The 23,552-nt window shown below is 38.4% G+C and overlaps 1 protein-coding gene across 17 annotated transcripts in view; it reads left to right on the top strand.

Moving 5' to 3' along the window:
• Positions 1–22,732, top strand: part of DLG1 (discs large MAGUK scaffold protein 1) — a gene marked incomplete at its 5' end in the record, with an annotated part of 144,316 nt that extends 121,584 nt beyond the window's left edge. For 5 of the 17 annotated variants that reach the window (XM_084267337.1, XM_084267351.1, XM_084267346.1 and 2 more), the window contains 10 exons: positions 935–1,111; positions 1,748–1,817; positions 7,145–7,178; positions 9,691–9,732; positions 12,802–12,856; positions 15,339–15,436; positions 15,685–15,857; positions 19,251–19,360; positions 19,733–19,824; positions 22,394–22,732. In XM_084267337.1, the coding sequence (XP_084123463.1) occupies positions 935–1,111; positions 1,748–1,817; positions 7,145–7,178; positions 9,691–9,732; positions 12,802–12,856; positions 15,339–15,436; positions 15,685–15,857; positions 19,251–19,360; positions 19,733–19,824; positions 22,394–22,500 (958 nt within the window). In that variant the 3' untranslated portion in view covers positions 22,501–22,732. Of the gene's footprint in view, positions 1–934; positions 1,112–1,747; positions 1,818–6,334; positions 6,435–7,144; positions 7,179–9,690; positions 9,733–11,249; positions 11,286–12,801; positions 12,857–15,334; positions 15,437–15,684; positions 15,858–19,250; positions 19,361–19,732; positions 19,825–22,393 lie in introns of all 17 variants that reach the window. The other 12 variants (XM_084267338.1, XM_084267336.1, XM_084267342.1 and 9 more) reach the window with 5 other exon arrangements.
• Between the last annotated feature and the right edge of the window lie 820 nt (positions 22,733–23,552).

The following is a 23,552-nucleotide window of genomic DNA, read 5'->3' as shown; positions in this document are numbered from 1 at the left end:
CATTCATTTCCACATCTTCACTAAACCCATGATAGTGCTGGAAGAAACGTACTGCATGTCTCTTCAGTCCCTCAGGGAATGAATCTGGATATAAAATGATCCAACACAGAGAAAAGAGTTTAATTTTAACCCCAATCAGTTCCACACTATGGTGCCTTTCCAGACAATTGTGCTTTCATAAATCAGAAAGGGAAAGGAATCCGTACAAAGCAGGCATAGATGTGGGTATGGATAATAGTGGACTTGCACAGACCAACCTTGCTGGCAGGAGAACGCTAATAAAACTGTGTAGCCACGCAGCTGGTGCTCAGGTAATTGCTAGTACCTATTGTTGGAAACAGGCTTACCTTATAAAAAAGGATGAGATTCTCTTGAATGGCTGGGTATTTTCTGAAAGAATGCACATAAAGTTTCTTGCCTTCGGGCACTGCAGTAGCAAAGTTGTGTTCAAATCACATTTCTGAGCTTTTTTTCTCCTGACACACAGTAAGCAGGATATCAACTTTTACTTTAAAGATGGTAATTTTTAATTAATAAAATAATTCCAGTTTATAACTTGGTATAAACCAGCAAACATTACAGAACTTCTAACAGTGCTTTATGCTTCAGATCCTTGCCTTTTGTTCCTTAGGCTGACGTGCTCTGTGCCAAGTTTTGACCTCTCCTGTCGCCCTTGTGCAAACTGCTAGAGCTCTCAAAGTTGGTTTCTTGTTCAATAAAACTTCCATGTGTGCAAATACTGCACTGTATGTTGTCAGTGTGTGCATGTATGTATGCGAGAGGGAGAATGCATTCGGCCTTCTTGTTTTAAGCAACTGCCCCAGAGTGATGAAGGTGTTTGTGAACAGTATCAACAGCTTTGTATCTAGTGCTATTTGTACTCCCCTGGTTTTTTTATTGCTTTTTCTATATGCATTTTATTCTTTCAATTTAGAGCTCTCTTTGATTATGACAAGACTAAAGATAGCGGCCTTCCAAGTCAAGGATTGAACTTCAAATTTGGTGATATTCTCCATGTCATTAATGCTTCTGATGATGAATGGTGGCAAGCACGGCAGGTAACTCCAGATGGAGAAAGTGATGAAATTGGAGTTATCCCAAGCAAACGCAGGTATGTCATTTTGTTGACTTTGAGGTGTCTGCTATTAAATATCTGATACAATTAATACATATATGAATACATATATAATCTGTAGTGGGATTCTGACTAACTCCATGAGAAGCTTGTTAGAATCATGTTTAGCCTTAGAAGTTGCATGCTGAAGTTGATAAAGGTGATCTAAGTCTCTGTTCTCAATGGAGGCACATTGTAGGCCTAACAGCATTAGACTATTTGTGTATGAGAAGGTGCACAATAAATTTTGTTTGAAACAGGACGCTACTGTGATTTCTTTCTACACAAAACTTGTGAAACTGCAAAGTCTTTCTTTGGTGGCCAGAGTTAAACCAGAGACAAGGTGTTTGCTGGCATATTGGAGATCCAAATAAGAGAGTAGGTGCTCTGAATCTTGATAGCTGCTCACTTACAGGGATGTGATTTCTTGAACCCATATAATCACAAAATACTCGAATACTCTCAGAGCTCATCTCTTGAGGAGATAATACCCTACTTTTCCAATACTTTTGTGGAGGTGTCATCACCAACAAGATCTATACTATCAAAGGTACACCTGCATGCTTAAATTGTAACAAGTAGTAGTTGGAAGTTCTGGAATTTTGCTGATTTAACTCTTTGATTTTGTGATAGAGTTGAGAAAAAAGAACGAGCCCGTTTAAAGACCGTGAAATTCAACTCCAAAGGAAGAGGAGATAAAGGGGTGAGTTAATGAAGTACTAATTACACCTGGCATTGTGAATAGTAACATTTTTCAGTGGTTTATCTATGCAGACTCAGTTTCAATTTTTAGTGACAAGATGAAATTCTGTCAAATAGAAATAAATAATTGAGCACCAAAGCTACCTTTGGTAGTAAACCATTGCCATAACACTGTGAGTTGTTTGAAGAGTTAGTTAGCTTACAAATACATATTACCATTTATACTACAATGCAAAAGGTATGGTAGTTACTGAGTATTGAGTAACGCCATTTCTAACAGCTCTGCAAGTGCTGTTTATAAGTCTTTCAGTATGGATAGCGCTCCTGGCCTCTTTTTTGGGGAGAGGCTTACTACCAACTTACAGAAAAAGTAGTGTTACGTTCCTTAAATTCATACAGAAAGGAAGGAACCAGAACTCCACGGGGTTCCTGTGATAACATCATTAAATTTCACAATGTACACAGGCAGCATCAGGTAACTCGTTATAATTACAGATTCAGAAGATTTAAAGAATTTCGTGCAAGGGTGTAGGCCAGCAAAAACTCGAGGGCAGTGCCATGGCTGAACAGAATCAATCCCCTACTCACAGCTGGTTTTCCTTGCCACCACACTCTATTGATGCAAATACTGATGTGGTTGTACTTAAATCATGTAAAATAACCAGTGCAGATGGGAAAACAACCCAATCCAAATGAAAATCTGGTTTTCATTTCAGTCAATCCCTTGGTGCAGTTCACTGCATGATATGCTATGCCTGTCCCACTACACATGATGGGAATGACTGGTGAGAAAGCAGGATAGTAATAGGAGTGTTTGTAGCCAAAATTATAGCAATTTCTTAATGGTAAAGGAGGCATTTTTTTATTTTGAGGGTGAGGCTTTTTTGCAATGCTTTGGTCTCTTTGAAATTTGAGAAACAGCTTCACAACCTTACAATTTCATCCCATAATACATAACTAGTAATTTTAAGACTTAATATGCATTTTAGATGTAAGAACCTTCTAAAGCAATAATATAATGCTGTTTTTTAAAATCTGAAACATGGTTTAAGCTTCGAAGAAGCTATTTCTTAAACAGTGAACATTTTTTAATGGGACTAATATTGTAACAGTAATCAGTCATTATTGTAGATCCCAAAGATTCCTTTGAGTAATTTTTTTCAGTTATAATGTTTTTAGGACTTCAAAAATCACATATGTAAAGTATTAAAGCTTCAGTACTACATGCTGATGGTGTAGGACTTCATAATTTCAAGACTGTCAAATCCATATGTACATCCCTCTGCTATATGGCAAAGGTTCCACTTTAGTTTATTAATGATCATAGTTGTTTTAATAAGTATTTGTTTAAAAGGAAATCAGTATCTCTAGTGATTTTCTGATGAACAGTTACAGTACTGCCTTGAGGATTCATTGGATTATTTGCAGGTTTTAATCTGTTTTGGTACATTTGTTTGTTGGCATTGGAATAAAATGTTATCAACTGACTGACATGGTAATGTTTAACCTGATGGTTTTTATCATTTGAGTTCAGTTTTTAGAAATCACATGAAGAAAATGGCTTAAATACTTCAGATTGTTTTAATTTCATGAAGTAATTCTTCGTATGTTATTTGAAGGATGATTGCATGGTTTTGTAGTTTGTCTACCAATAAACTGCAAACAGTTAACTTACTGTCAAAATTAACAGTGTGTTTGAAGTAGCATTAGCAGAGTTAGTACACAGTCACTGTGTACTCATGTAGCACCAAAGATGTGCATGGAATCCTGAGTGGAAAAGCACCTACGCTTGCCATTGATACAGAACTGCAGTTCTTTTCTTTAGTAACATCTCATTTTGCAAACACGCTTACACTGTTCACAATCTTTTGCTTCAGCTGTAAATGTCTTAACTGGACAGTTTCTCCTTAAAGTATTCTTCTTGTATTTGTCATGGTGATGTTTTTCCCAGCAAGGGAAGCACTGTATGTGTCCTCATGGACTGTGTGCTTTCCTGTGTCTGTATAACACTCCATGGGCAGGCTGGAATACCAACTTCAAATTTTCTGTATTAAAAGCTTAAAGAATAACCCTAGAGATAGCAACCATTAAAATCCATGTTCCTTTCATTTTAAGGAAAGCTAAAAAATCTGGAGCAGAAATAGTTACATTTTTCATGTTTGATCGTTTCATGCAAACATTTATCTCATTCCCTGTGCTGCTTCTGTTTTAATATATTCTTGCTTATGATGCCTGTTTATGATTTGCAGTGGGCTTATGAAAAATTTAATACAATTACTACGCATTTTCAACTAATAAGCAATTCTCTCTAGCTTTTTATAATCATAGTATCTTTTAAAAGTAATCTTTTGGCTAATCTTTTATGCAAAATCAGTATAATATTACTTTTACTTTCTCTTTGTTTTGGCAATGGAACTGACTCTGACCATTATACATGCAGTATGTAAAATTTAATATTCAGTAAGATTTACTGTACAGCAAGTTAAGATAATTATTGTTATGAAACATTTTCAAAACTAAATGAAAAAAACTATTATGTTTTATAAAGTACAATAAATCAGCCAGTTATTTTAATTCTACAAAATGCAGGGTCTCAGCATCTCAGTTAAACTGCCCTGTTCTGTATATTATATTAATCATTCTGGTTATGAGAAATCAATTGCAATGACTTACTGACTTCGGGTAAAGAAGGTCAGGAGGGCCATAACCTAAAACCTGGCCCATGCCAACTGTGGTTCCTGCAAGCATATGATTGGCTTGAAACCAGTTCTTCTGTCCCTATGCCAGGTTGATAATTTACCAGTTCTTACAGTGGAGTGATAGCTCTAGTCAAACAGATGCCAACCCATTAAAGGTTTTCTGGAGTTCCTTCCAATAACACAGTGTTGCTATCTCCAGAGCACAGTGTCACTGATCGTGCTAACATGGTACCATGTGGCTCTTTAGTACCTGGTGACTATAAGTTGGGTTTTTCTTTTTAAAGAAGCAACCAATGGTAATGACAGTATCACTGGAGGTTTCAGTATCTAATATTGCCCAGCAAGTCTGTATTAAAACAGATGGCCAGAAGGATTCTTAATACGGTAGCAGGATGCAGCTCGTGTGTTGCACTCCAGGCATTCTCTTTAGGAAGGCCAAATGCTAGTTTTGTAATTGAACCAAACAAGGTGGCCCACTGTTGGAGAAAAACTTCATCCTATTGAGCCCCAGTTGTTCCTACATTTCATTCTGTACTTAACACTGGTGGAAAAGATGATAATATCTTTTTATAACTGTATTGAGTATAATAGAGGATGACAAGCTCATGCTGGCTAAAGACAGATAATTATTTGAAAGAAACATGCTCCAAATTTTAGAAATATCTGATAATAGAATATTTAATGTATGAATTGAAAATATTTTGGGGTTCTTTCCTCAGTAGCTTTAAAAAAATGGCTCTGAGGAAGTTTTAGCGCTTCCTGCTGCACACAGGCTCTGCTTGCTTAGAAATAAACAGTCACTCTGCAGCATAGGATCTCAGGGGCAAGTTAGGCATTTTCTTACTCTTGCCATCCTTCCCATAATAGAGTCTCTGCAAACCAAATGACAAAAACATGGCAAATTCCATAGGTAACTCTAGAGACATTTTTGTTGCGACTGCGAAGCAGAAATTATCAACACAAGCAGTTAATGTTGAAAGCTGCTGAACATGATCCCTGGCCATACAGGGTTTGTTCATGTGGTAATTTGCTATAAATGCATCCTTGAAAAAAATAATTGCCACTGCAAACAAATTCATTTGTATCTTTTGAAAAAAATCTTTATATTGGGTTGCAGACATATGTAGAACAAAGTAATTTCTTTCAGTGAACTTCAGTGAATTGTAATTGTGAAAGACTTAAACAAATACTGACACAAATGGATATTTTAGACATATTTTTCTTATTCCTTTTGTCCTCTTTCACTCTTAGTTTAATTATAAGAACATTCAGTACAATACCAGTTTTTCTTTGCTGTATGATGTTATCTAGCAGTTGTCACCAAAGTATTTACAGTTTTGCCTTTGCAAATAGGTAAGACTGGCAGATATGTCTGGTGTGCTGTTGTGATGTCAGCTGTTTGCAAAAGCATGTGTAAAACCTCAGCATGTTTTTTTTTAAATACAGTAACCCCATAGATGGACAATATCAGTGGTTTAGTTAACTTGGAGTTAATTATGGTTTGGCTCTCTTACAGCAGCCTAGATTTTCACATCTTTTTACACTCCAAGGAAACCTAAATTTGTCAAATACAGGTCAGGCCACATAGGATGAACCAGCCAGCCAGCTGTCTCAGTAGTAAGGATGTGAAATATGGAGGGTGTGAGCAAAGCCATGAATCCCAATTTCGACTGCTAATGAGCTAAGATGATGGTGTTAAACTGAAATATGCACTGCATAATGTGGTTACTGGAGTCAGCTTCCACAAAGCTGCTGGTCGGGGCCTTTGTTCACACAGACATTAGACATCCTTTGTTTTGCCCCTCCTTCTCTTCTTCAGCAGTCATTCAATGACAAGCGTAAAAAGAACCTCTTTTCCCGAAAATTTCCCTTCTACAAGAACAAGGACCAGAGTGAGCAGGAAACCAGTGATATTGACCGTAAGTATGTGGCATTTGATGGAGAGAAAAGCACATGTAGAAGGGCCTGCTAGATTGCAGTAGGGTGTTACCATGGAGACAGTTTCATGAGCTGCAACAGGCTAAGAGATGCTGACTACAAACCAATCTACACCACTGATAAAACCGTTTGTTTGCTGCTAAAATAAAATTTAACCCAAGGGTATCCCAGTTTGCAATAAACTGGGCAATACTGTTGAGTAACAGTGTGTGCATAACTGGAGGAGATAACAGCCTTCCAGCGCTGTCAGTGATGGTTCCTCACTTCTGACTGGGAGAAGAGTAAAGAGCACCCCAGAAAGCGTACCAGAGCATACCAACTTCTGGAATCAGTCCCTTGTGACTGGTTTCTTCAAAGTCATTCCATTCTAATTCGGTTTTCCTAATGAAGAGATTTTTCCTCATGAATGCTTTGGATTTCATCATTGTTTCCAACACAGAAAAATTGTCTTCTCAAAAAGTCATCGCATAAGTTCGCTAATGCAGACTGAGTCTACTACCAACTGTGTTCTCTGCCATTTGCATCACTGATTACACTTCACATGCCAGTCAGGTCAAATCCCAGAGATTTATCTTCCCCTGTGATGTTCTGGGAACTGTCTCCTGTCGTAGCGCCAATTTTATATATTACTGACAATTATTTTCTTTGTGATTGTCTTTTTATTGCTTGCCCTCTGGGGACTACTCTGCAGGAGGTCCCTGACGACATGGGATCAAAAGGCCTGAGTAAGTGATCAAAATACTCCCAAGTTATTTTAACCTCCATCTGAAAAATTACTACTTTTTTTTTTTTCCCGTTAACAGGTCTTTTTGAGGCTGGTGCTCTACTGGCACAAGGAGGTTGATTCTAAAAATGTTTCATAGCTTCTCCTAGTTTGTAATGCTCTGGGGGTTTTTGCTTTCAGGAACGTGTCACTTGAAGTTCACGTGACTCTCACAATAGATGTGGTGTTTGTTGTGCAGAAGCTCACCAGCGTTTCTGTGTTTGTCCTTGATAGTACTGTGTTTTTAAATTTGGTAATTATTTTTATGTTACTTTTATCTTGTCTTTGTGATTTTATTTATTCTAAAATAACCTATAGGTTTTTACAGCAACAGTACAGCCATTGCCCTGATACTTTAGTTGCAGTTTTCAATCCTCTCTCTAGGCGACTGACGTTTGCAGCTACAAAAAACTTTGCCTAACAGGCACCATGAGAGTTTTTTCTGTCTGACTTGAACTCTTATGATGCTTTTGTTGTTCACGTTTCTGCAGGACATACTTCCTAAATACAGTAAGATATGAAAGTTGTGGAGTATTCTTAACGGACGGTGTCTGTGTACACTAAAATGACAAATAAAAGACTCCAATAGTTTGCTTTCCTGACAGATATTAAACACCTGCATTATTACATGCTTATGGAATCTCAAAGTTAGTCACTAAAGATAATGACTAAAGGTCATTAAAGATAACTATTCTTCCCAGGGCATCACTGTTCACAGTGTTTCTGAAATTACATGTAAGAAGCCATGTACTTCTATACTTGCCCTCAATCATGACATAAAAATCCCAGTAGCTGTAACATTAGTTATGCATTTCTGCAATAACCAGGTTCAAGGAAATCCTTGGACTAAAGCAGAAGACCTTAGTCACCTTTATGGCCTTATGGCTTAGAGCAGATGATCAAAAGCAGCCTTTATGGCCTTATGGTCATACCTAGTTTATGTGCTATGGTCTGCAAGTGGCACTAGGTGATTCTGCTACAAAACCAAATGGCTTCTCGCCTGTTTGCTGGCACAGTCAGACTTTCTGAAACTGCCTTACCACAGTTAATGCAAGCTGTGCTACTTGGGCTCTGCAAGACTGAAGATTGCTGCTCTTGCTGGCCTGGTGTCTTTACATCTTCACTGATTGTCCTCATTATCAGACTATCACAACACTTACGTTCTCAATGGAGAATATCTCCCTTTCATGTTCTACCATGAGGCTTTTAAACATCAGTATTTCCCTCTTCCCTGCCAGTGTGGATGTTCTTTTTCTTAGACAAGAGAACAAAACAGAAGTAGATCCAAATTGCCAGTACTCAAGACATTAGGAAACACTTGTCTGTTCCTCCTGCACAGAAATGAAATGAGGGTGTTCAGTTTAGTCAGCGATTTGTGGGCTAAAGATATTAGTTCACTTTACCCAAAAACATTATAGAAGGTTAAATGTATACGTACAATTAAGAATTTTTTCACGTTCATTAATCACTAGACACAAACTTGCTTCATAACTGTATTCTGATTTCTAGAGTCAGATTGGTCCTACTGTTCAATCTGATTTGGGAAGAACCACGCTGAATTTAATGCATTGTAAAGGCTGCTCATGACAGCAATGTGTATTATCATATGCACACAGTTAGGGATATAATTTCATGCTAATTGCATTTAATTTTTTATAGGTAAACATCGGTTTCTCCTTACAAATAGACACACTCATTGGTGGCAGGAAATTTAATTCTTTACATTAAAGGTCAGCAATACCAAAGTTCCTACTTGTTCACCAGATTTGCAGAATTTTTTGGTGACAAAATGAATTGAATTGCATTCACTTCTATCACAAACATATTTAACACAGTTACACATAGTTTAAAGTAGTGAATATCAAACACCTCATAGCTATTGAAGTATATTGATTACTATGCCAAAGGCATGAAAGTCAATAGCCCAGAATAAAAGTCAGAAGCTTTTGAAAACTAAAGCATTACTAGGGGGGAAAAAAGCCCCAAATCTTAATTCAGCTTTGCACTTCAAGTAAACTATTTAATAGACCTTAGGAAAGTGTCTCTTACTGAATGTGCTACACTGTTTTTCCTGCAATGTAGTCTCAATATGATCAATAAATTGCCTGCATAAAAGTTGAAATGCATTGTCCCACAGTTTTTACACAACGAAATTCATCTCAAAGAAGTGAAAACCTAAGCTCTTGCAGGGTTACATGTGAACTATGAATTAGTGTACCTTTTGTAATCTTATTTTGATGTGCTATTTAATGTTTTTCTTTTTATTAACATCCATTCCTTTCGTATGAAATTAAGCTTGGTCCTGAGAGCTATGAGAAGTACCTTAAAAATTTATCTGCAGTATGTATTGATTTCAGCATTTTGATATCAGTATTGTCTTTCATCTGGATTATTTTGTGTCTATTTGCTTTCTTTTGGACTCATGCCATTAGTGTATGTTTCTCATTTTTTTTCCCATTGTGTTGCAATTTCAGAGCATGTAACCTCTAATGCCAGCGATAGTGAAAGTAGTTACCGTAAGTGTTTTTAAGTTCTTTGTTTATTTAGAGCCTTTTGTTTAATAGCTCTTTCTTTGGTTTTGTTTGTCTGTCTTTTCTCTGGGTATTTACATGTTAAATAGAACACTCACCTTCAGACCCAATATGAATTCAAGTGTTTATGGGGTACTGCAAATTCTTCTGTGTCTTTCTTTTTTAGCAAACTGACTGGAGAGAATCATTGCAAAGCTTCCTTTATGGACTTTTTTATTGTGATCTGTGATTGTCTTAGTTCAGCTTAATTTGAATCAATTCCAATTCTTTTTTAATTATGTGAGCTAGCTAGACCTATTAAAACCTAAATGTAAATTTAATGCTGACAAATATGATTATATGCAGTCGAGCTTAATACTGGAAGCATAACTAAACTGTGTAATCTGTTAAATAGTGCAATTTCTCACAACTGATACTCAGATTTAATATGTATATACTTCTAATGAAAGTGAAGATAAGTAAACATGTATTTACCCTTGCTTTTAGCTTTCATTTATCTATTTTGTCAAGTGTGGGTGCTTAGTAAGAATTGCTGGAGTCAGTTATGATTAATAGGCACTCTAGGCACACATGCACGTTCTCCCTCTTAAGACATAGTAGCCTTTCAGTACTAGACTGAGTTAGGTTTTTTACCAGCCTAGGCTACAGTACTGTTTCCTGTTAACCAAGGTGAAGGAGAGTAGTACCTCTTCATAGTGGGTAATCAGCTGCATGATGCTTATCTGCAGTGCTTTAAAATCTCTTAAACCAGAAGCAGAACTTCAGTCCCACTGGTCATGTCCAGTGAGCATTTCCTCAGTAAGCTTGTGTGGTCCAGACCTGGTACCCAGCACAGAACAGAGCAAGAAGATGAAGTTGGTGATTTGCAAAGGGATATGGAAAGAAGGAGCAGTGGAAGTTATGCAGTGTGGCACTGATCAGCTCCGGGTTGCCTGCTAACTGGGGATCGGTTATGTCAGGGTGGTAAGGAAGGTGATTCGTTAGCAGATGTGTGTGTTTGGAAGCTGTAGATCGTCTCAGAGGTAGTGATGCACATTCTTCTTCCAGATGTTTACACTCAAGGAGAGAATTTATACACATACATAAAATGCTAACAATGTCATAGACTGTAATTGAAAAGAAACCAACTGGGGAGGCATTTGTGCTCCTCCAGAATAACACAAAACTCAGCATGTGGGGAAGTTTCCTTTGCTAATACAACAAACTTAAGAAATTAACCATTTTTAATGACACACCATTAAAACTAACAAGCTATGACTGTTTCTTCACAAATTTGCTGCTTTCCTCTCTTCCCCTGCCTCCCAAGGTTATTTTCAGATTTTGCTTTATGTTTGAAGCTCATTATTGGTACTGCTAGTTAGTTTTTTACTCAGTTGTTATTTGAGAAGCCCTGATTTTATTATGAATGTCACGGACTTGCTTATCTGAATGTCTAATTCCAAGCACTTTTTTTATTAAAATACTTTTTTAAAATTTCTTCTTACTGCTGTCTAATATGAAAGTTATCTTGATTACAGATGAGTACGGTTGTTCAAAAGGTTCATTCTATTAATACTCATTTTTTCAAAGTATTTGAAAAGTGGTGACAATATATACTTTTTGCCCTCAGTCAGGGGATGCTTTTACTTGTTATGATCTCCTTAATAGTTTGCTGAACTAATGTTTGACCTTATAGCAATATGACTTCTCCAAAGAAGTATCTAATTTAAATGTGAGCTGGATCTTTAATAAATGAGTTCATAGCCGGTGATTCCCTCTTCCTCTCCCTAGCCTAAAAGGGGTTCTGAAAGTATATACTGTCCTCCTAAAATCCATTTGCATGAGTAAGTTTTTAAGATAAAAAAATGTACAGGTTGCATGTTTTTGTGTCTGTCTTACATATTCCTCACTTGCAATAGTTGAAAAAATTATGAATGTTGATTTGTGTATTACAGTAGTACAGTACAGAGTGCAAGCAAATTAGAGAAATACTTCATGAAATCATAAATTTTAGATTTAAAATATCAATGGTATTTACTGTGAAACAAAGCATCTATAGAAGCAATATATGAATTTCTAAAAGGCTGCTTCTGCAATCTGTTTCTCTACAGCTGTGGTATAGCTTTGGTACATTCCTTTGCCTGTTATGAGTATGGCCTGTGAACTCCAAAGTACATTCTAAAATTACACGGCTGAGTTGAAGGGCTGCATTTTACTCCAAGTTCATAGTAATGTCAGATAATTCAAGCTTGTATCTTCAGGATTATAAATTCCCTGCTGTTGTGCATTTAATTTGTAGTGATTCCATTGTAAGAAATCTTACTCAGAGGCATCTTGTTAGGCTAGAAATTGTCTTATAGAGAGACGGCAACTGAGGTATATTTCAGGTGCTTTCACTAACATTTGAAAAGGCTGCAGCTGTCAAAGGTCAAAATTCAGTTATTTTAGATTCATTCACTGCTGATGTGCTTTCTAGAACAATACAAAGCATTATTTGTTTTCAAGTTAATCTTCAAAAAATAATTACTAAATACTAAAACTATAGTATTTAGTTTTTTAAGTTTGTAGAATTAGAGTGATTGATGGTGTTTATGTAAATGCCACTTCGTGATGAAGTTAATGGCAGATACGTGCACCTTGACATACGTAACTGTCAGTCAACAGCAACTGGAAAATCTTCTTGTAAATGCTGGCTTCAGAGTATGTTGAATGTTGATGATGAAGGTGGCATTGCCTCTAGCAGTGAATGATAGCATGCATGCATTTCGTTCAGGGAAACGTGTGTAAGAGCATTTCAATAATGCTTTAAAATTCTTGTGCTTGCTGTCAGTTTGACTTGCTAACATAAGCCAGGATGTTATTTATACTGTATGTGTCTTATGCTTTAAAATTTTGTGTTTGGCTTATCTTTGTGAGTTTTATAATTCATTGCTCTTGGAAAAGTGTCCTTCATCAGTATCATTGTAATGCATATTGCTAAGGAATGTCTATTGTTACAGTTCATTGAATGACTCAATTTAAATATGTTGATTTAGAAAAAAAATACATAGATTTGTATTTGCATTTACATTTTAGGTGGCCAAGAGGAGTATGTCTTGTCATATGAACCAGTCAATCAACAAGAAGGTTTGTAGATCTCACTAAGTATAAAATGAACATAATCTGAATTATTGGACTGCTTCATGTGCCTTTCTGAAACTTCTTCACTGTTTTGAACTTGTTGCCATTATTCAAATGAATAAAGCATAAAGACATCAATTATTAAATGTAACTGCTGAATTATTTAGTGCACAATCCAAAGGTGTGCTGCTTAAACCACACACAGTAAGTTCCTTTCTAGAACATAAGGAAAATATGGCATGTTTAAGAGTTTCATCAGTGTGAATTCAAAAATGATAATTTTCTTCTATTTCATGTTGCTTTAGCACTCTCACTGTTGCAGCTACTTTGTTCTGTCACAGTGAAGTAGATCAGTTGTCTGGTTTAGTGCATTTGAATTGAAATGTCTCTAAAACATGGCAGTCTCCCACTTCTGTGTGACGTTGTTATAGGGCTGATTTGTTTAGTTATGGGCAGGAAATTTTTGTCAGGAAAAAAATGGAATTAAATGAAAACTGATAGGAGAAAATATTTCCTGACAGTTGCATTTAAAATAAAAGGCTTTTCACTGATTTTCCCATGGGATAACATCATCATTCCCTTTTCACCTTGGTCCTGATCTTGCTTCACAGTGTACAACAGATACAGAATTAAGAGTGTTCCCATTCACCACCACAGGTGCTAGCAGTTGCCTTAGATTATCTGCTACTTTGCTGATACATTTGTTAATTAATCTGTAAAAGGGATGTCCTTTGGGAATAGTTGGTATCTATCACCTGTCAAAGTGGCAGTTGAAGAAAATAGGCTTCATGTATTTACATGAATTTTGAGTGCCAAGATTTCACTTTTGGTTTCATGCACAGCTTGGCACAGCTCAGTTGCTTTTAATAACTGTGGAACACGTGTGCCCATGTGGACTTACCTCTCCACCTGGTTACTCCTGGATACGGGCTCCACTTCATCAGGAAACTTCCAAAAAATAATTGTTATACAGGAGTAACACAAACTACACTTGTTATATCGTGTAACTTGTAATTTTGGTAGGCTCCTAAGAAAACTGTGGATGAGAAATGCATGAGTTAATGCTGTGCTAGAGGTGAGGAAGTGGTAGGCCCCCCTTCGATGTGCTGCCTAAGCTGTGCTTAAGGAGTGGACCTTGAGGTTCGTTACCTGTGAAGGAGCAGCTGTGTTAGGTGTGCACACTGGCCATCTCACAAATTGAGAAACTTCTTTTTAGCTGCCATTAGCCTCCTAGATTCTGACAGCTTAATGGTCTGAGTGAGAACTATAGCAATATCAAGTGAGTTAATGTCAGGGTTGAAGAGAAAAAGTTGTGAATGAGACTCTGCACAAGCCGATGGTTTAGTAACTACCATATTGTAAAACTAAGGATTTTGGGAAGCCAGGTGCTTTGGCATTTAAACATGTGGCTGCAAATTCCTTTGAGTCTAACACAGTACATGGGGAAGACCAGAAAACAACCAGCACCTCATTCCTTTGCTTAGATGCAATAATACATTCCCTGCATATTCCCTGCGTTTGTCCACTAATTCATTTCCACAATATTTTTATTAGCTTTAGGAAGCCCAGAGGAATAAAGAACTGAGATGACTTAAATAGATTGAAGGATGCTTGAGTCTGAGACACTAGTCAGCCATCCTTAGTCTTTAAACAAAGATATTTATCGTTACATTAACAAGTTGACAGTTACTGGTTCTCAGACATTCCTTTTATGAATGCTTTAATACCCCTGAAAGGAAACAGCTCCAGGAGTCAAATTAAAATCTATTTTATTGGTCAGGCTTTAACTTCTATTTATTCACACAATAAAGGCAGATCAAACCTAGCACTAAAATTCATCTGTCTGAAATATATGCTGATATCAAGATACTTGGACATTGTGTTTATGGTTCTTGAGGTGTAATCAGCTGTTTTCTGCTTAAGCTTAATTTACAACCAAAAGCCCTTTATAACTTTGTAAAAAAATTAAGCTGCTTTTAAAATATGCTGCTGCTGTTTACAAGGGTGTTAACAGTTACAGGAGCTACATATAGTCTATGTATGAGTATTTACATTATATATATACATGAGTATTTATGTTGTGGTCTTAGAGAGGAAAAAAGCAGCTTTTCCCAACACAGAACTGGAATGTCATGAGCTCTGCTACTTCTGAGGTACATTTTTGAAGTGAAAACACTTGTACAAAAGTGAATCCTCCTTTTGCTGTTTTCATGGATGATACTTTGAGAACAGATTTTTTTTTCTTCCCAAGACATTTAATACATCTTCAGTTCCCCAGGATAGTGATTTGAGAGTGAAGGTCTAACATCTTAACTATCACTACAGTATTAATTGGTATGCATTCTTCACCATGCTTTTCTTCTCTTTAGGGGTCCATATTCCTTTAGGTATTAAACGCATTACCATGTGGTAAAGCATATTTTGCTGAAGTGTGTAAGTTAGCAGTCATACTGAAATGTAACTCATGTTACTCCTTTATGTTTTATAGTCAGTTACACTCGACCTGTGATTGTCTTGGGACCCATGAAAGACAGAATAAATGATGATCTGATCTCTGAATTTCCAGACAAATTTGGCTCATGTGTTCCACGTAAGTCTCAGCAAATACTGAAGCAATTCTACGTTATTTTTATGTTACTTTTCTTAATAGGCATCCTGTGTATGTTGAGTTAAAAGAAGTTAATAGCTCCACAAAGTTAAGACAATGTATCTTAGCTGTCAGTCATCTCTGCTTGTGACAATTCTGCAATATAAATGGGAGAGTATTTTTTGGCTATTGTACAGAAAAAAGTCGCTGTGTTTTGCTTTGCTTCACAAATGACTCGTTTCTATTTACAGACACTACCAGACCAAAGCGGGATTATGAGGTGGATGGGCGCGATTACCATTTCGTCACGTCTCGAGAGCAAATGGAGAAGGATATTCAGGATCACAAGTTCATTGAAGCTGGCCAGTACAATAACCATCTCTATGGAACAAGTGTGCAGTCAGTGCGAGAGGTAGCAGAAAAGGTAAGTCCGTGCCAGTTACTTTCTCTTACTGAGGTGATTGTCTGACTCTGCTGACAGGGGAAAAGAGGAGAATGGCAGGAAGCCATTAGGAACCCTCTGACTGTTAAAAACCATTTGTACAAAGCTGGAAACTAGAGTGCATTGTCATGAATGCATTTAGGGAAATAATGAGGCTTTGGAATATTGAAAGCATCACGATTAAATTAGGGGAAAAGAGTAACCCTAGTTTGTGCCTGCCTATGAAAAGAAAAGAGAGAAGAAATAATTGGAATTACAGGCTAATAAGGCTAGCTCACATGCATAGATCATTTAATTAAGAATAGTGGTGGTGCAGTTGGTTAGTATGATGATCCATTTGATATAGACCCACGCAGAAGCAAACCTCTAAAATTGTTGTTCTTTGTGCCCTTCATGGACTTAGCTGACAAAAGAAGAGTGAATGGAATAAACTCAAACTTTAGTAAGACTTTTTACATAACAACCATTACATTTTAAACACTGACCTTACTGTTTCAATCTTGAATTAACTATTTCTTCCAAAATCTAAATATTTCTGAATTCAAAGGGAAGTTTAGTTGAGGTCTCTGAAACAACTTTCTTACATCCTGTTCTTAAAGATGATATTTTATTTTTAAAAAAAATTCTTCGCAAGGATTCCATATTTGGTTAATGAGTGAGTGGTGCTCTGCTGCTTACAGATACAGTGTGTTTACAGTCGACAATGTTATCTAGTCTGTTTGAGAGAGTAAACAGCTATTTTCTAGGAGGGAACCCACAAGTCTGAGCACTTTTTTTCAGTCCGGAAAGAAAGTGCATCTCTGCAGAGGAAGTGTGTGGCTAGCCCTTGTGATGCAGGGACAGGGGTGTAGTTATTCCCCCAGAAAACAGTGCAGACCCTTTTGGCCAGTTGGCTGAGTATTGCTATTTCTGCAAGTGTCATTTACTGGAATGAACATGGGGAAGAACATAGTGAGATCCTGTGGTTCATCATAAAGTTTTCTTCTGATGACTTTCTCACCCTGTGGGATAGGACATGGCCCTATGGTATGTAGCAAGAGAAGTAAAGAAAATTAATTACAAAATTGTTAAAGTAAATAAACATTACTTCTTATGGGAGGCTGAACAAAGTTGTGAAACTATCACATGTGGCTAAATGATGATTGATATGTTTAAACATCATAAACCTGTCAGCAGTGGGTTCACCTGATAGCGCAGATACAATCCTTCAGTTCCATCCCAAACCTGAAATTGGCTGTTGTCTTTTGCCCATCTAGTGGGATTAGTAAGGTACAAAACAACTGTGAATCTTTTATAAACTGATGTGAAGAACGAAGTACTACCAGATGTCTCCATGCTATTAAATCTTTTACACAGGCACCATGGGACTTCAGGGAGATGCAGCAATTTCTCAGTTCCAGAATAAATAACAGCTAATGTTATTTTTCTGGGGAACAATGGCCTGTCCTTCAGAATTTGACTTCAGAATCGTAACAGGGCTGCAGCCTGGTTGATCTGGGGCTGCTCCCTCCTTGTATTTCTCTCCATCTTGCTTAAGAGATTAGTTCTTTCAGTGGGTCTTATTAGGGTACAAAAGATCATTTCCAAGATGTCTGTCATGAATTCAGGAGTAGACCAAACAGAAATAACTTGTGTTCTTGCTGTAGCTTTACATTGTGTTCATTCACACCTGCTTCCAGCTGATCCCAGTCTCTCCATTTCCTTACCTGTAAGGAACACGGCTAAAGATGCTTTCTGATGTCATTGTATTGTAAAAGACACCAAGCTCTCTGCTGTGTTTCTCAGTCAGAGAAGTGCAAGTAAGGAATTAAAAAACATGTAAAGTATTGCTTAAATGCAAAATAGGTTGCCTGGATGAAAACATCTTTACATCATGAGGTACTTGCATTTCTTTGTCTTCCAAATCTTCACTTGAAAGGAACTGTCATGTCCTCTTTGGAAACACTAGCAGCTTCCACACTGCTGTTAATGCACGTTCGTTATCAGTTTGGAATAACTTGTCACAGTTACAGCCTGTAAGGTCCAGCACAGCTACGGTGCTGATGATCCAGTCCTCAGCCCTTTGCCAAACACAGCAAATAGGAAGTGTTTTGTCCCCAAAAGGGAAATGGACCAGGTGACGCTCTTTGCTCTCGATTCCCAGAGCATGTGCCACATTCAAAGAGAAGCCATTTGAAAGGTGTGGACAGGTCAGTACATGCAGTAAAATGCTGTGCTAGAAAACAGCTATTGTCAGCTGAAAGCGAGCAGATACACACTGTTATGTGGGAGGAACACTTCTGTTTGGGAATTCCTGAAATAAAATTCAGTGCTTTTGTTGCACAAGAGATCAAAGGTAAATGACCCAAATGCTCTCGTCTGCCAGAAGGGTGTCAGTGGCTTCAGACTGCAGTCACTTCTTGTTCTTCAACGTGCCTTCCGGCAGTGATCTCCCAGGAATTCAGGAAGTAACCTGAGTAACCTTTGGTTTTATGGTGCTTGTGGGCTTTGTATCCTGGCTTATGGAATTCTGCCCTTCACACTGGCCTCCTGCTAAAGGAAAACACCTTTCTTGAGTCACCTGACAGTGGTTTTCTGATTCTCTCTCCCCCCATTCCATTCTAAGATGGTGGCATGCCAAGTTACTGCTGTGCTACTCAGAAAAGAAAGGAATACAAATGGAAGGTGGAAATGAGCATATCTGAGACAGGAGGAGCTGAGGAGCAGGGAAGAGCCTTTGAGATGATAGATCCCTAAGTGGTGGAAAATTGCTCATAGTGGCAGTATAGAGGTGGGGAGAAAAGGAGCCCGGCCACATTGTCTTCCAGCTGCCCAGGGAATGGTTAAGTTACTATTGTTTCTCAAGAGGAAAAAAAAAAAAATCAGCCCAAATTCATTCATGGAGTCAAAACTTTGTGTTCTACTGGGTGGTACTGGTGGGGAGGAGAGTGCTTGCATTCAGACCCTTGATGGTGCCATGCTTATTTCCCTGCCCTCGGGGCTGGGTGGTGACTCCCTTGGCTATGCCAGCTAACCCATCTGGCTCCTCCCTCAACTGCCTCTGCAGCGTGGCCACCTCCCTAATGGATCCTCAAGTTAGGAACACAAAAAATACTGTTTGGTGGTGTTCTGCTGGATGATTCTGTGTTGCTGATTGGGCTGCAGCTTTTGGCAGGGAAGGAGAGGAGGAAGGGTCAGGAGCATCTCGACTGATGTGCTGTCCCGACGGAGGAGCATTCTGGGGCCTTGGGCCAGAGGGGTGAAATCATAATCTCATTGGTGCCTGTGCTCTAATTTTGTTGTCTGTGGTGGAGATGTGTTTTCTAAATTCTTAGCTGTGCAGCCCTGTGACTTACACTTTGCTGAGAGCCATTTTCCTTTCTCTCTCACTTCCAGGGTAAACATTGCATTCTTGATGTCTCTGGCAATGCGATCAAAAGGTTGCAGATTGCCCAGCTGTACCCCATCTCCATTTTTATTAAACCCAAAGCTGTGGAGAATATCATGTGAGTAAATGTAAAGTACCTCAAGCTACATTGTTGGACTTCATTGTATTTGAAAAGCCAGTCAATTTATATGAAGACAGCTATAACAGTTGTGTTCTAAACATTGTTTAATTTCCTGAGTTTAATTTCTGGGGACTTACAGGTGGGGTTTGTAATCCCAATTAAAATGCTTGAGAACAAATGTCATTGCACTAAATTCCATGTAACACAGCATCACAACAGCTTGTTCCTGCTGCAGCCTTTGCTTAAGTGTGTCATGTAGGAGACTGCCTCTTACCGGGGTTAGTACTCAGACAGCAGTTTTAAAACCGATTTCAGAAGACTCCAGGTATTTGATAGTACTTTTTAGATGTTTAATGCTTTCAATTTCAGGGAAATGAATAAACGTTTAACAGAAGAGCAAGCCAAGAAGACATTTGAGAGAGCCATGAAACTGGAGCAGGAATTTACTGAACACTTCACAGGTGTGTTGTGCTGGGGACTGTTACCTTGCCAGAGTTGAAGTTTTATTGCTTGCTGTAAAATAGTAATTGCTTCACTGCTGAGATAACACTAGACTTTGTTTTTTGGCTGATCTGACTGTTGTGAGGCATAGAGCCATCTCAGCACCTCTGCTCTGCATTCAGTTTGATCAATTAATTCAATGTATGCAAAAATTTACTGGGAGCTTAATTTAGGTTTTAAAAAACTATGTGACTTTCTACCTTTTTCCCATGGATTATAATGTTTGTTTTCTTGATATGCTTAAAGCTTTTCATCTGCAGAGCTGAGATTGCCCAGCAAAGCTCCCTGTAGAAAATGCTTAATTATGTGCCGCCCCCCCCCCCCTTTTTTTTTTTTTTTTTAAATCAGGCAGTAAAATATGATGGCCATTAATTAAACCTCTGGAAATTCTGCACTACAGCATTATGGTACTTAGCAAATCAAATTTGTGTATGCCACAGACCTAACTCAACAGCAAGGGATGGGCAACAACCACTCATGCTGTGCTAATTATTTGCATTCTGGCTTGCAGGAGGAGGAGGTTGATCAGGTCAGGATTTTCTGGACAGAGGTGTGCCTAGACAGACATTCTCTTCATTCCTTCCCATTATGCTCCTTTCTGCAGGATTTCCATGTTTGCTGCCCCATTCATCTCCTTTCTGTGACAGCTCCTTTGCCCAAGTTCTCCTTCCACATCCTGTGTGGGCAGAGCTGTGAATGCAACAGTCTGCTCCACCTGGGCAGGGGCACAAGGAGGAGTGGTGGCTTCATGTGGAAGATAACTGCCTGCCCCAGTCTTTCTGCAGACTTTTCTCTGCATTGTGTGTTACACACACAATGAGAAGCTTGATTTTATCCCTTTCTGTCTGCCTCCTGCCCACTGTCAGTTTGTCCCAACACTCTGTCTAGCTCTCCCACTCTTCCCATAGCTCTCTCTCTGCACCAGAAAGTCATGGGGCTCTTGACATATATTGCAGATTCTTCCTGTTGTACAGTCCCAGTGACTTGCAAATGTGTCAGGTTTGTTGCTCAAGAAATGAAGGAGTGCATTTTCATAAATAGGAATTAAGTATTTAATTAGTAGCTGGTAAAGGGCCCTTTTTCAGGAAATTGAAGGATCAAAAACTTATGGGCCTTTTTAAGAGCTCTAGTGCTCAGGGCCATGTTCCTTCTCAGAATTACAAGGCTTGTTGATGAAGGCTAGCAATGGTCAGGCTTCTGTCCTTGATAATCCAGTTCAGGGTAGAAATGCTTTTCTGAATCTGTTTGAGATACCCAAAGATGTGCCAAATCCCACTTACTGCTTACAGTTTGGAGGCTGCCACCCAGGACAGTCATCTGCTAAAACAGAATGTGTGAGCATTCCCTAAGATGTTAACAAGTACCACGTTGTGTGGGATAAATGGAGTCAACTTCATCAGTAGGCTAAGTTTAAACAGACTTTAAACTTTGCACTGAGGCACATGAAGAACGTGTCCATCTTCTGTTTTGAGGCTGTGGAGCTTGGAAGAGGTGTGGTTCAGCGAGAAGATGAAGTCTATTTGCATTGCAAAGGCATTTCTAAATGTTTCTAATGTCCTGTTGTGCTGTGAACATTATACTGACCTATAATAATTTAACAGCCTCCTCCCACATGCACTGTGACAATGGGCTGCAGATGGGGAGAAAGTTTGTAAGAGATGGGAGCGAGGAGTAGGAGCAAGAAGGAATTAATTTGCATGAAAGAAAAGCTTGCAAGCTGCAGTATTTTCTTGATGCACGCAAGAGGGAGTCTGGCCTGCCTCCAAAATTACCATTCCTGCTAAACTGTTTCCTTGGTTATCAGCACTGAGGTGGCAATCCTAATGAAAAATAAGTTGCCATCTCCTGGTGATTGGTTTTTCAGACTGAAGTGTGGTGAGAACAGCTCAAACTTCATTCTCGTTCCCACCAGACCATGCCTCACCTTGGGATGTCAGAACACGCCCACAGTGGCTCAATATTAATTATTTTGTAGCCTTGGAGAAAATAGATCTGATTTATACCACCTGAATATAAGTGACACTTTTAACTCCCTAAGGAAGCCTGTTTATAAAACCTGGATCTGTTGGCTGGGCAGCAGGCTCTGTGAGCTGCTGCTCCTCTCAGGCAGGGGCAGCGCCAGCAGGGAGCGATCCCCAGGCCAGCCAGCCTTGCTGTCCAGTGTCAGGACTCGGCTGAGGAGCACCAAGCCCTGAGCTCTGACACCCCTTGTGCAGGAAACACGAACAAAAAGAGTAGTGGAGGATGTGAACTGGCTCAGGCAAGATCTTCACATGTGGTTTTCCTAACCACATGGAGGCAAAGAAAAGCCTCCTCGGTGGTATGGGTGTACTTGTAGTACAGCGCAAAGCAAGTGATGGTGCTGTGTGTGTCACTCCAGCACAGCAACCAGAAGTCTCAGTGGGTGTCCGTTCCCTCAGCCATCTAACATCCTCTTGAGCTCTGAAAGGAACAGCCTGGCTTGGAGCATGTTGGTTTCTGTAGGGAGCTGGGAAGGATGATTGCTGATTGCCACATTGTGTTTTGCAGCTATTGTCCAAGGAGACACGCTGGAAGAAATCTACACCCAAGTGAAACAGATCATAGAGGAACAGTCTGGGCCTTACATCTGGGTTCCAGCAAAGGAAAAATTATGAAACAGATTTTTATTTTTCACTTTCTAACTGACATCACCTACTACATCTGACGACTCTTAAGCCCTTCCAGTGGAGCCTGCCTCTAGTTCTCTCCAGCGTGGTTCATACCCTAACGTTCACATTCTGCAGTTCCCATAATGCTTTACATTTGGTGTCTCTCTTAGTTTAAATAATTTGTATTATTGTGTGTTGTTGGTTTGCCATTTTTCAAACATGACAGTGGAATGGCCTGACCAGCTATTAGTTTGGGGTGGGGGTGGGAGGGAATTGCTTGGTAAAATTCCTTAATGTTTAAGGGAAAGTAACTTTCAAAGATTTTTCAAAAAAGCTTTATAGACATTCTTTTAAAATTTCATAACAATTGAAAGAAAAGTTGTATTCAAGGAAGTTGTAAATCATGAGTAACTTTGCACGCTTAACTTCAATAGCATGGTTTGGTCAGGGCAATCAATTTCAGGTTTTATTTTCTGAGAGAAATTCTACTCTCACAGTATTTTTATTTTTTTTTCTTTCCAGGCAGTTAGAGAGAAACTTTCAAATTTTGAGTTAACATTTCCATTAACTCCCATTACTACTCCTCAAGGGGTATTCATTTTCATAATTTCATATGGATATTCTTATAATCTATTTTTTCATTTTTTTGCCAATAAAATTGCTAGGGACAAAGATGTGTAATGTTTTTAATCTTCCTTGTGAAACACTATTTATAGTGTCTTACAGAAATTGTTTATAGATAATGGTCATCACACTTTTTGAGCCTAAAATACGTTTAGGTGCTAGGAAACCGTGTCTTTTCCAGAGGAATGCCAAGTTTCCATTGGCAGTAATACAGGAATCAGCTGCAGAGATGGTCATTAGGGCAATGAGAGAATGATTCGTAGCCTAAAAATGTGTGTTCTTAGGGGTCAGATTTTAATGAATATTTTACCCACGATAACTGCCTATTTTGTTATAATAAATATATATATATATTAAACTTTCTTTAACTAAACTCTGTAACTATGGGAATTATTTTCTTTACATAGTTGCGCACACGTATAAATATATATATA

This window comes from Gallinula chloropus, assembly GCF_964237585.1.
Source record: "Gallinula chloropus genome assembly, chromosome: 8".
NCBI lineage: Eukaryota > Metazoa > Chordata > Aves > Gruiformes > Rallidae > Gallinula > Gallinula chloropus.
This window is presented reverse-complemented; position numbering and strand designations above follow the sequence as displayed.